At 35.5% G+C, this 14,254-nt stretch overlaps 1 protein-coding gene across 2 annotated transcripts; it reads left to right on the forward strand.

Annotated features, from left to right (window-relative positions):
* Positions 1-493: 493 nt before the first annotated feature.
* Positions 494-9,301, forward strand: LOC102806869 (cation-dependent mannose-6-phosphate receptor-like). 2 transcript variants are annotated; one of them, XM_085490576.1, is made up of 7 exons: positions 494-710; positions 2,900-3,063; positions 4,934-5,043; positions 6,397-6,557; positions 7,751-7,877; positions 8,289-8,413; positions 9,202-9,301. In XM_085490576.1, the coding sequence occupies exons 1-7, from the start codon at positions 577-579 to the stop codon at positions 9,206-9,208; spliced, it is 828 nt and encodes a 275-aa protein (XP_085346702.1). In that variant the 5' UTR covers positions 494-576; the 3' UTR covers positions 9,209-9,301. The 2 variants fall into 2 exon arrangements, with proteins under 2 accessions (XP_085346702.1, XP_006819516.2); XM_006819453.3 differs by having other exon boundaries at positions 8,289-9,301.
* The last annotated feature ends 4,953 nt before the right edge of the window (positions 9,302-14,254 follow it).

The raw sequence follows: 14,254 nt of genomic DNA on the forward strand, positions 1-14,254 counted from the left end.
AATGTATTTCGTCATGGAAAGAACACGTTTAAGCACAGTCCCTCTATAGACTATGGAGGTTCTGTGAGTCTTCGAAGGTGATCTGTCCAGACAAATTCGCTGAACTGTGCGTCAGATCACGTGACCCGACTGGGCGTGATTGAGCTTTGAGATTGCGCGTAGAGGCGGGGACCAGCCGACGGACCAGCCAGTCCAGACAAAATGCGCCCTCGTACAACAACGTGAGATTCGAGAGCATGCCGAGATTTAGAACTAACACAGGTCACGGAGCAAACTACTATTTTTCTATGATATAAAGGGGCGTTTCAGAAAAAAAGTAATGTAGCTCAAAATTGATTTGTCAGTTCTAAAAAAAAGAGAATTATGATTATTTAACCAATTACTCCCAATAAATAAGCACTTACGTTCACGTAGTGTTACATTGTTCCCAAGATAACCCGGTCCATCTTCCCTACCAAATAATGGTTCATTTCAGTCACATGATTTTCACTCACCTGAAAGAACTACTTCCTGTTCATGTGTGTTGATGTCGAGAACCACGTATAGCGGGACATTTTGCGGTAATTTTCAGTCACCATGAGTGTGGAAGTATTATATTTATTCTTATTTTTTGCTGTTTGTTTAGTGTGCTCATCGAATGCAGACTGTACTGTCGAAACTACGAAAGAACAAAAATATATCTCGATGTTGGACCCGATCAAAGGCTCTATGTAAGTACATAACGAACACTGCGTTTATTAGTTGTGTTTTGACCGGTGTTTCAATCATATTTTAAAATAATATACAATTACGACATCCAACGCCTACATAATTTGTGGGGGAACGGGTAATTATTGATTCCCATACATTCACTGTCACTGAGAGACTGTTATTCTGTTTTGGTTCATCTATCATCTGTATAACCGGCCATGCAGCTGAACGAACCGATCGACTATGTTATCGTGTCCGGATTTGTGGGAGGTGTCGTTTGTTATCACAAACAATGTGTTTTTTTTTAATTTGCCGGTACTCGCACATACACATATACACTAGTTATTGAAATCTTTGTTGACTATTTCCATAAGTGAATAGTGAAATAAAGGTTTTTGAGGTGTTTCCCCAGGACGTTATGGACCGGGGTTATGGATTAGGAGTCCCAACTCTCTTTGGATAAACTATAGAGCTAATTCAACGTATCAATAAGTACAATAAAGTAATTAACACATTGTACTGTTATACAAATTAGTTGATACTCTATGCTATATTTCTAGTGAGGAACACTGATTCTCATCACTACCAGTAGTTGATTATCATCCTTTCTCTCATTTCATCTTTTTGTTGGTGCAATATCTGTTTACAAAGCTGTTTACAAAGCTGTTTAAATAGATAGCTTTACTTGTTCATCTGATTCTTCCCTTATATTTGTAATTGTTCACAAGATAAAGTTCAGAAATACTTTTCTTACGATGTATAGTAGAAAATAGAAAAGAGTTCCTTTTGAACCCCCAACTCTAATCCTACCTCTACCCTCAAGCGCTCACTAATTTAATTATATAGGCCCCTCCGAAAGACAACTCTAATTGTTTAGAGGGATATATACAAATGAATTTGAGGGCTTGGGATGTGAGTCAGAGTTGGGATTAGGGAAAAGAACTCTTTCCCCAAACTAAGGCAATAATTGTTATAATCAAGCACATTTATTACATTACCAGCTGTGCCCTCTGGTACACACACATGTGGTTTCATTAATATATAATGTACGTATACTTACGTGTACATATTTCGTGCATGGTAGATTACCCAATTTGGCAACCAGGGTGTTAGGTGATGTGGGTCTCCTGCAAAATCCATTGCGAGCAGTGTAGCATGGATAAAAACATCTATTTTATATTGTTTTCTGATTTGATTGTATATTTACGTGTGCAAGTAGATGTAAACAGTGATTTATTGCACTTATCAAAGCTGTATGTGTATATTATCAATATTTATGAATATTTTACAGATAATTTCATTCAAATCAGATCAGGAAGTGGTGACTAAAATATTATACATTGTACCAAGTGAGGGCAAGCAATGTATCAGTGTCAAATTTACATTCACTTCAGCTATTAAAATCAACAAAATTTGTGGCTTGGCTGTCAGTTTTAAAAGCTGATATTCCCATAGTAATATTGGATAATTTAGTAGCTAGTTTGGTAGATACTTAGAACCAAATGTATACCAAGAAATTAATGTTTTTATTTTGCTCACTTTGTGTAGGACACCTAAGCTTTCAAGACATGCTGCATTATGGGAAATCAATTTCCCATCAATTTTTTTTAGCTATTCATATAGGTTTCTGTCTTCATCCATCCCACATCTGCATCGACTTTTGTTATAAATGCCTTCTTCTTGAAAATTTTGATATTTGTTATGTAGTAACCATGGGCAACCTTCTGTACGATTTGTTCATTTTGTGACAATATCGAGAATTTTATATTTTTAACAAATAGTTTTGTAATTTTTTATTAAAAATTGATAATTTCTTCTTTCTTGAAAACTACTTTAATACTTTAATACCTTAGTAGAATTGTCCGATTTATATCCAGATGATAACAATTGTAATTGTCATGGCAACAATGATATAAAGTACCGTGGTAACAATAACCATGGCAAATAGCATTCAGCTTTGTTTTGAGAAAGACACACAAAGAGCTACTTCCAGTGAGAGGTTGCTTTTTATAAGTTAGAAACGTATCCTATTTGGGTTACTGAATTTGAGAAATAGTCACCACTACTCCAGAGCGTGTAGTCTGTGCGCGTTTGGCTACGGCTAAGTTTCAGGCCCACAATGTATGTAAACTATAGGCCACAGAATAAATGCCTGGATGAATTAAAGTGACTGCATGAAAATATATTTTCCTTTTTTTGTTTTACTTAGATTTAAAATAACAGACGAGTCAGCAAACTATACGTATGATATAAGTATATGCGCACCGCTAAAAGATGTTGGTGATAGCGATGTTGGATGTTATCAAAGTAATCCCCAAAAAACAAATGGCAAGATAGTTGGTAGAATAACAAAAACAGATATAAAGACAGGAAGTAAGTATCATTATAAGGAATTGAGAATAATAACTAATTGAGAGGACACCATCCCTTTCAACGTCTGTCATCCACAGGTCATCAAGCAACAACGTCTCTTCTACAAATAGATGAAATCTTTTAAGCAATTTCTTTACATAGAAATATACAAACCCTAAAATTGTGCCTATTGCAAAACAATTCAACCATCAACCAGTTTGATGTTTCTTGCTGGAGTGGGTTCTACGCATGTTTTTATTGCGTTCTAAATAATTTCATTTCAAACTGCACGTTCACACACACACACACTGATTTCTCGAAATGCATACGAATTAGGTAACTGGTCAATGGTAAAAGTTGTTGAAAACATTATGCGCAATTTTGAGCAATAGTACTAGAGTGAAATATCAACAAGCCTCTGCATTTTCCATGAATTTCGTAACTTGCTGTAATCACGTTAAAAAAATTCTGTGGTTACTTTTAACAGTTTACGGGACTCGAAAACGTGTTGCAAAAAAACACTTTTACACCTGTTTTTCGATTATTTTTTCAGGTCAAAACAATAGAATCAGTCAATTCAGAACTTTTATGTTTGCTATCGAATAGCATTTTTGGCACAATTTCATAATTAAACAACTGCGACAATTATTTCAGCCAATCGTGTATGCAATTCCCTTCCCTGATTAGCATAGTGTACATTTGTACCTATACCTTTATGTATCACGTATACTGATCCCAATTCCACATGTCCACATCTACTTTACTGTCTCCACACTTATAAGCAGTATACTGACCCCAATTCCACATGTCCACATCTACTCTACTGTCTCCACACACTATCAGCAGTATACTGACCCCAATTCCACATGTCCACATCTACTCTACTGTCTTCACACACTATCAGCAATATACTGACCCCAATTCCACATGTCCACATCTACTCTACTGTCTCCACACTATCAGCACCATACTGACCCCAATTCTCCATGTCCACATCTACTCTACTGTCTCCACACTATCAGCAGTATACTGACCCCAATTCCACATGTCCACAACTACTCTACTGTCTCCACACTATCAGCACTATACTGACCCCAATTCCACATGTCCACATCTACTTTATTGTCTCCACACACTATCAGCACTATACTGACCCCAATTCCACATGTCCACAACTACTTTACTGTCTCCACACTATCAGCAATATACTGACCCCAATTCCACATGTCCACATCTACTCTACTGTCTCCACACACTATCAGCAGTATACTGACCCCAATTCCACATGTCCACATCTACTTTACTGTCTCCACACTATCATCAGTATACTGACCCCAATTCCACATGTCCACATCTACTCTACTGTCTCCACACTATCATCAGTATACTGACCCCAATTCCACATGTCCACAACTACTTTACTGTCTCCACTCTATCAGCAATATACTGACCCCAATTCCACATGTCCACATCTACTCTACTGTCTCCACACTATCATCAGTATACTGACCCCAATTCCACATGTCCACATCTACTCTACTGTCTCCACACTATCAGCAATATACTGACCCCAATTCCACACGTCCACATCTACTCTACTGTCTCCACACTATCATCAGTATACTGACCCCAATTCCACATGTCCACATCTACTCTACTGTCTCCACACTATCATCAGTATACTGACCCCAATTCCACATGTCCACATCTACTCTACTGTCTCCACACTATCATCAGCATACTGACCCCAATTCCACATGTCCACATCTACTCTACTGTCTCCACATGCTATTAGCAGTATAATGACCCCCATGTGTTCTTGACACACCAAATTCCACATGTCTAACTCTACCCACTGTGTCTCCAATCTTATCATATATTGTCATTGCAGCTGACTGGATATTACTAACATACAAAGGTGGAGATGAATATGGTACTCATTGTACAAATGAAAACAGAAGAGCTGTGATAATGATAGTCTGTGATCCTGACATCCTAGAGGTGAGTAATGTCTGTTATACTACCAATAAAATGTCATTCTTTTGTCAATTATATGTATTTTATTGTTTTGGATGAACAAAAACTCATAATGGTGCCTCGTTAATTACTCCTACAAGTAATGGTATTCTGAGAAAAGCTTATTTTAAGTCCAAAATTTTGATTGCAATCCTGGAGAAAAATCTTGTTCATTCCATGGTCTCTGTAATTTCGAGTCCTGTATCAACACAAGCCAGTTACTTGCCTAGGTCTTTGAGATCTCCACAATAATTGATTAGTTACAGTGATTGGTTTATCTCATAAAGCATGTAAGCGCTACAATCTGATCTCTCAATGTAAACACACACATATACATGTACCGTACCGTAATGTACCGTACCGTACCGTACCGCACCGTACCGTACCGCACCGCACCGCATTAGCGCCCAGAGTCCTCAACTCAGAAAATCAGTATTTTTTAGAGGTGGGTGCTTCCCCGAGCACCCTCCTCGGAAAAGAGTGCAAATGACAATTTTAATTCACCTTGTGACAGATTGAGATGAATATTACGTCTTTGAGGGGAAATAAAATTACAATATTAGTTGCGTCGTCATTGACGAAACAGAAATGGTCACAAAAAATATGCACATTTTATTAAAATATTAATTACGTACCACCCGAATTTACAAGATTAAAAATATTAGAGTCTGTTGGAACACAGTGAAAGTCAAAATCTTAATCTGATGAATGTGTTGAATCGTACGTAAACTCTTGAGGAAAAGCACTTTCCGCCATGATGAATTTGCATGATTTGACCTGCTACGTCCTTTAACCTAACGGGTCAAGTCAAGTCTGTTATTAATCAATCAGAATGCTGTGTACTGACGCAATTTTTCAGAAATTCCTGATGACTTTCTGTTAACGAAATGCAGAAGTGAATAATCAGTGTCAAAGTACGATCTGTTGGAATTGGTTTCAGCGAATTTACGACATGTTTTTTTTCAAAAAACTGGTAATTAGCAATTGTTGATAGGTAAACTGAATATGGCATGAAATATTCACCGCATTTTACTTTTATTAACAGGTCATTGTTGAAGCGTAGTTTACGCACGGTTACCGTAGTCAATGCATTCACAACATATAATCCATGCTGTATCATAAAAAAACGATTACCAGTTGAACAATCACCAAAGACCAAGTTTTAAATTAGTGGCATTTTGAATGGGTGGGCGCTTTGCTGAATGTGACCCCGAATATAAAAAATTTGCAAAAGGGGTGGGGTGGGTGCTTGACCTGGCATGGACACTAATGCGGTCGAGTACGATATATATATACTTATCATTTTATTTCTAACGGGTTTCCTGACTTACTTTTCAGGGGCCAGCAACTATCATAGCAGAAAATGCAGATAAAGATTCTGAATGTTATTATTTATTTGAAATAAGCAGTTCAGTAGCATGTACCAGTGGCCTCAGTGAAAGTAGCAGTAGTAGCAGTGGTGGTGGTGGTATTAGTGTAGGATCCATTATATCTATCATGTGAGTACAATATTAAATGGTTGTCAATGGGTCCCATGCAACCATACAAAATTTGAATACACACTGCTGGACGACCCACATCCATTCACACATTGACTTGTGTTTATATGCATTGCCCGATAAGCATTGTGATCTATGACATTTTGCGAAATCTTGAGTTACAATGGATTTCCATAAATCAAGTTGATTTACCTTACTGGCTTCTTGGGGAAAAAAGATTGTATGTGGCTCCAGAGAGCTAATAATGGCACAAGCAAAACTGTTGTCATGAATAGTCTGTAAAAAATTATTGAATGAAAAATTTAGTAAGTTTTTGAGATTACTACATGTATATCATATCAGTAGATAGAATTCTTAATATCGTCAATTGTCGTCTCTATAATCGTAATTAAACAGAGCATTGTTGCTGCAATGTGTTGATGGCGTTTAATGACTTAGATTATTATTATTATCACATGAAACTTTAATTTCAAGTGACAGCGTGCGAACATGTGAATTCTACTCTTCTATTATGTTTCTGTTCATGTTTATTTTTACTTGTGATGTGTGCAATATTCGCACTGCAATCAAGCGCAATAATCATAAACAGAGTTCACGTTTGTAAACAGTGCTTTGTCATCGCAAAAACATTTATAAAGAGCGACAGTCGTCGTGATCGCATGTGTGCATTTGTGTTAATAAACCATGATTTTCCCACAATCCAATGCGCTCTTCCAATGAAAATCACAGGTATGAGGTTTGACCTGGGCGTGACTTGCATTAATTACTGCTGGTGACTCCTTTGATACCTTCCAATCACCTAAAAATACTTAATTAAAGCTTGGTAACGTCTCAATTTGTACTTGTTCATCTGCACAACAGGCAAAGTCGCCATCTTTGTTTATACGAGACCTATATATCTTGCGCATGCGTGGCACGACGACTACCGCCCTTCAAAGCATAATTTTGACAAATGTTCGAATTTGCTCGCTTGACTGGAATTGTTTTTTTAGCAGATATCTAAAAACTAGCGTCTATCAATATATGTAAACATTCTTTGTTTTATGAGCAGTCCCCATGCACATGCACAGTTCTGGTGACATTGTCGCTTTGCTTTTAGCTTTATCTGCGTGACATTGTGATATATGATGTCACTGAATCACTGACAGGGACTATGACATCATTCACAATGAATTTTTTTTTTTTTAATTCAGATTTTTTACTTTGGTTGGTCTGTATATAATTGTAGGATTTCTGTACCAACGTTTAGTGGTTGGTGCCAAGGGTATGGAACAGATACCTAATCTGTCGTTTTGGAGAGAACTAGGAAACCTTATTGCTGTAAGTGCATTTGTTACCAGTTCCTTCAACGTCGAGTTATTTTTACGAATAGACATAGATCTCTTAGGAGTGTTCTTAAATTAGTAAAATTTGTCAAAAAACGAAAGGTATCAAATATAGAGTCATACACATCACTCTTCCAAGTACATAAAAATAAGATATTTTTGACTCTAAACACACAAAATTTGTTTTTGTTTTCAACTACGAAAATTAAAAAATTAATGTGCACCATCTAGATGAAATAGCCTCCTGACTTCCTCTTCATTGAATGAAATGTTTTTCGTTTTTTGGCGACTTCAACAATTTGAGAACACCTTTCACAGTTTGTTCTATGAAAATGCGAGTGGGATGAACAGTAATCAAAAATCCTAGAAATAATAATTAATAAATTTACATATTTAATGCTTGCAGGATGGAACTGACTTCCTGTTTAGAACTAAAACTCCATCAGAGCCCAGAACCTACAAGGGGATCGGTGATGACCAGTTAGAAAACATGGATGATGACGATGATAGGGATGACCATCTCTTACCAATGTAAACATTTATACGCACCATTTTTCATTGAGTTTGATAAACCTGGAGAAAAAAACTTCCATTATTCATCACTATTTGCATGTGATCAGTCAAGTGACTGATCAGTTATGCAAATTACATGATGTCATGTGATTGTACTGTCTTGTGATCAGTCACTTGTTATGTGTTTGCAGTCATGTGGTCGATACCATGTGTTCAGTCATGTGATTTATGACCTTTCATGTAATTGCAGTGTGATGGATGACATGTGATTAGTCATGTGATCTGTCATGTGGTGGCAGTCACATGATTAATTACATTTGATTAACTGGTTAATTCTGCATGTATTTATAGACCATTTCTGATTTGTCATTTATGTACTTTCAACCCTTTTCTGTCTCACTTTTCCTGCTGAAATGTTCGTGGATTTTTTACATTTCCTGTAATTTACTTCAATTTACTTTGTTTTAACCCTTTATAGTACAATTACTAATTTGAACTTGTTGAATGTCAAAGTCAATATTTGTCACAATTTCACTACAAATAATGTCATTAAAGTTTTTTATTTTATTTGGGTTATTGTAGAATTCGCAAACACTAAAAGAATAAATCCCAATGTACGTTCACAGTTCGTATATGCATCATGTGATCCATATCGAACATAACATGGTGGGACGACTGTGCCACTTTAAATGATTTCTGTATACTTCATGGCAGCCATTTTGGATATGGTCACAAAACAATATTTTGCTATTATTGTTTTTTCATTCCACATCCCTGGTAGTGATACTACTGTCATTCTTTTGTAGGTATTGACTGTGACCAACGAATGGAAAAGTTCAAGTTATTTCCACCAGTATTGTAAAGTCCATCAATTGATTTTATCATGCTGACTTTAGTTGACGGAAATTTCATTTCATTATTTCCCCGTGTTGTCAGAGTTTTGAACCATTTGCATATTGTGTGCGCAAAATATGGAGATGTCTTGCTTTGGAATGTCAGACTTAGTGATGCACACGTTTCATTTTATCATTACATGTATGGGGTATTTATTTATGCTAATTAAGGTGTATATGCATGTGATGTGCATGTGATGTACATGCAACATACATATGATGTGCATGTGATGTGCATGTAATGTGCATGCAACATACATATGATGTGCATGTGATGTACATGCAACATACATATGATGTGCATGTGATGTGCATGTAATGTGCATGCAACATACATATGATGTGCATGTGATGTGCATGTAATGTGCATGCAACATACATATGATGTGCATGTGATATGCATGCAACATACATATGATGTGCATGTGATGTGCATGTGATGTGCATGCAACATACATATGATGTGCATGTGATGTGCATGTAATGTGCATGCAACATACATATGATGTGCATGTGATGTACATGCAACATACATATGATGTGCATGTGATGTGCATGTAATGTGCATGCAACATACATATGATGTGCATGTGATGTGCATGTAATGTGCATGCAACATACATATGATGTGCATGTGATATGCATGCAACATACATATGATGTGCATGTGATGTGCATGTGATGTGCATGCAACATACATATGATGTGCATGTGATATGCCTTAGTGATTCCCATGGGTGAGGATGTATACAACATGCATGAACATGCATACCAGCAATTCATGAGTGCCAGACAATTTGACTTACGTCATAGTATGATAGGTTTATAACCTTTTTACTATCGTTGTAATGTAGTGCCATTCAGTATTAGCTTTTCTCAATTCAAGCTGTGTATCAAATATTCAATCTTTTCATTAAACATGTAAGCAATGTCAAATTCTATCCTACTGAAATTGAAAAAGACTCAAAATATTTAGGATGCCAATTTTGGCGGGAAAGAATCTGGTACTGGGAGGTTAATAAGAACAAAGATGCATTTCTTCTTAGCATATTTTTCTGGCGGATGTATTTCCAACCATAAATGCGATGATAATTTCAATTTATTTAAAATTTTATATTTTGATTTTGAATCAAACTGGCAGATTATGACCTTGCTTACAAATTGTAAATTTGATGAACATTTTATATGTAAACAAGTAGATAAACAACACTACTCTAAAATACTTTATTTTCGCTGGAATTATATTTCGCTGGAATGACTTTTTATGTGTTGTTATATGGAATTTATTTTCACTGATTTTTGGCGAGTTGAATATAAAAGATAGGAAAAAGGTATATTTGCTGGATTTTATTTTCACTGAATCATCCCTTCAGTGAAAATAGTGAAAATTAATTCCAAGCAAAAATAAAGTATTTTACAGTATTCTAAACAATAACAAAAATATCAAATTCACAAAAATTTGGCAGATGAAATTACAGTAACCGTCACAAAGTCCGCAGTTTTAGGTATTTTGCGAAAGGAACAATCGTTGTTAGAGTCGGTAGAATACCACATTGAAATGTTACTAAATTGTAGTTGTACGTCCATGAATAAACTTTGTAAGGTTTACAAAAAGTGAGGTACAAAAAAATATTTATTCTTATTGCATCCAGTTTACTTACTACTCTACAAATCTTCTGATAACTTAATAACAGTAATAATTTAATAGTAGAACCAGCATTTATGCTGTTCATGTTACAGTATGAACAATTTCTACTTCAGAATTCTTCAACAAAAAAACAGCTGATAAAGTCAGTTGAGATGGCGCCCCCACAGTTAAAAAGAACTTTCTACTTTGTTTTTACATTTTAACATTTGCATGTGTAACAGTTTTATATTTAATGTGTGGGATGGTCAGTAACTACTTTCACATTTTTATTTTTATTCAAGCATTCACGGTTTTACATCATTGATATAGTACTTGCAAAATCGGAGAAATCAAAACTTTGTTTTCAATTTGTGACTGAAAGTGACAACTTTCATATTTAAAATTAAAACAATGGCATTTAAAGAATGACTCCATGTGGGTATAGAGGGCGCCCTTGTCACTCAACCAGTTCATCTCCCTCCGAGTGCATTTGATGTCTTCATTCTTCCATCGTGAGAAAGACATTCTTTGCTTTTGCATGTTTGTTTAAAATCTATATTTTATTTCTACCCTTATCAGACTTCAAACATCTTTTGATTACAGACTTTCTCTTCCAGCTTTCATCCCAAAACAAACTTGACCACTATATGTAGAGGCTTGCATTTAATAATCAATACATTGTATATTTCAAGTTTTGAATGTTGTTGTTTTCTCTGTGAAATACTTTTTTTGGGACCAAAATGACAACCCCCATTGACCTTGAACAGAAATGTTTGAAAAAACATAGTGAAAGATGACATAAAATGATTTTGTTGTTGATATCATCTCTCAGAAAATTTGAGCGGTTTTCAATATTTGAGTTTTGATTTGTGATTTTGCAGGTTAAAATTAGTTTTGACTGCATTTATCAATTTTTTCTCTGTATGACTATATGTTGTCATTGCATGCTAGGACATTACCGGTATACTAATTATTTCTATGCGGGGAGCATGTTTTTATATCAAATTTATAATCAAGATAGACTAGACCCTTATACTTATTAATGGGTGATGCAATATTTTACTCTGTACTCCACTCCACCAACGCCTAGCAGTGCTTTTATCTCATTGAATTGTTAACCATAGATTTGATTGGTTGAGTAAAAACAGACGTCAATGTATACGCTCCTGATCAAGTTATTATGTGAAATTCCTGTATACATTGATTAATCTGGCCAATGAGCATGTCTAGATTATTTTGTTTCTTTAGATTCTCATTCCATTCCATAGAGTGTGATATTTGCATAAAAAGATGGAGAGATATTACTAGCATTGTACCTAGGCATAGTGGATTGGAATATGGGATATATTACTGTAAAATACTTTATTTTCGCTTTTAATTAATTTTCGCTGAAGGAATGATTCAGTGAAAATAATATCCAGCGAATATACCTTTTTTCCTATATTTTACATTCAACTTGTCAAAAAATCAGTGAAAATAAATTCCATTTAAAACACCCAAAAAAGTCTTTTCAGCGAAAATTAATTCCAGCTAAAATAAAGTATTTTACAGTATTCTGGTCTTGTTACTTTTCTTAATTTTTTTTTAAAAAAGAAAAATCTTTCATTTTTGGTTTGTTCATTACTTGTCAAATATGCAAATAATGCTGCATTGGAATCATAACCTGTTGCATGATGGGATACATATGTAAATTTTTTGAGATGATTTTTTTTACGAAAATGACTTTTTCAGGTGATGTACAATAATTTATGAGGGGTTTGTAATTTGGATTAATTTTATTTGGAATAAAAAAAAGGTTTTCAATAATAAAAACAAATGTTGTATAATGTCTTAAAATGAAGAATTAGAGGATGCCATATATTGCTATCCTCAGGGGCGGAGCTACGTCACAGACGTTCCACGTTGCTAAGACGCGCACCACTGTACATGCATTTCTACGGGCTCTGTGCGCGCTGCTGTGGAACGCCGAGTGAAGAGTTGGTGAAAATTCGAGAAAACAACACAAACTCAACTTTAAAGTAATCCTGAACAATCAAATTTATATATGTTACACACGTAGGGCTAATCTTGTTACACTGTTCAGGGGAGTCTCAACAACTATCCCAAAACACTGTTTTCTGAGAGTTTTCGGCCTTTGTTTTCACCGTGATGGTTGCCATGCGGTGAAAATGCCTGTATGTCCGCCCCGAAAAGATATGCATCTTGCAGAACCATGCATGGAATAATATTCGAAAATATCAACAATTGAGTTTCTGGTCAAATGACTATAACTATGGAAAGTCAAAGTGCCTGTGAAATGCCCAACCACACATTTCCTGTTTTGGATTTTTGTTCCACTGAAATGGACAGTTATTGAATTTTTGGTTGAAAATGATTATTCATATCCAAGTAAATTTGAGAAATTTCTCGTGTTGTAGTCATGCCCATCTATCCTGAAACAGTCTACTGTTTCCAGCTTTCCGACTTCAGCTGAAGTAAAAATGCGCCACGTAGCAAACGGCAAAATATGAGAGGAAGCCATACTCTTGCACTTCACTTTTATAATACTGTGTCATTTAACGTCAATATTAACGATATATTTTTTGGTTGGCGTTTTTTTTTTTAAACTTGTATTTGGCGGAATAGTATGAGAATTTTAATGTTTCCAAATGACCAGAAGGCGCAACATCAGTAGACGAAAGCCGTAAAATCAATGGGAAAAAGTTGGGATAGACATTTTCCTTATATGTTCCTTATGTTCCTATGTGGAACAATTGTCCTCGTTTATAAATGAACAACTTGGATTTAAAGACAAATGCGGAAAAATTAAACCTGGCACTTTTAAAAGAACCAGATTCACCAGCCCATGTTCACCGCTTCGGCTTTCAAAGAGAGAGAAGCGTCGGGTAACTGTTTCAAATGTTTTGGGAATCTGAATAACGTTTTGAAAAGATCATATAGTTCATGTAATGAAAGAGGTATCAATGACGTATCACGAAAACCGATGTCGGTCAAACAGGAATTCACACAGCACTTGAATCGACATAGATAAATAGAGATCGTGGAGAGTTCCATGGCAATAGATGTTAGCACTTCAACCAACTACGCCAGAAGGGATATATTTTGTATCTAACTCAACCCTGTAAGATAAACTTGATAATATGTGTTCTTTACCGTTCAACCTTCCTTGAGAAACGAATACACGAGTGGCAATTTAGTCAAAGACAAGAAAATTGAATAAGAAATGTGCCTTATATACATTATCAGCAATGCACGCTGACCAGCAAGTTCCCCTTCATACGTCACAATGGGTACATGTATTTCAGTATGCAAATTAATGTGGTTAATGTTAATGTGGAA

The sequence above is a fragment of the Saccoglossus kowalevskii genome, chromosome 15 (assembly GCF_978046115.1).
Source record: "Saccoglossus kowalevskii chromosome 15, keSacKowa6.1, whole genome shotgun sequence".
NCBI classification, from domain to species: Eukaryota; Metazoa; Hemichordata; class Enteropneusta; family Harrimaniidae; genus Saccoglossus; species Saccoglossus kowalevskii.

Bases quoted from the DNA above. Each gene is read 5' to 3' on its own strand.
- LOC102806869 (XM_085490576.1), top strand. From the start codon at position 577: ATGAGTGTGGAAGTATTATATTTATTCTTATTTTTTGCTGTTTGTTTA. The intron at 711-2,899 runs GTAAGTACATAA...TGTTTTACTTAG, and splicing joins GACCCGATCAAAGGCTCTAT to ATTTAAAATAACAGACGAGT. The intron at 6,558-7,750 runs GTGAGTACAATA...TTTTTAATTCAG, and splicing joins GGATCCATTATATCTATCAT to ATTTTTTACTTTGGTTGGTC.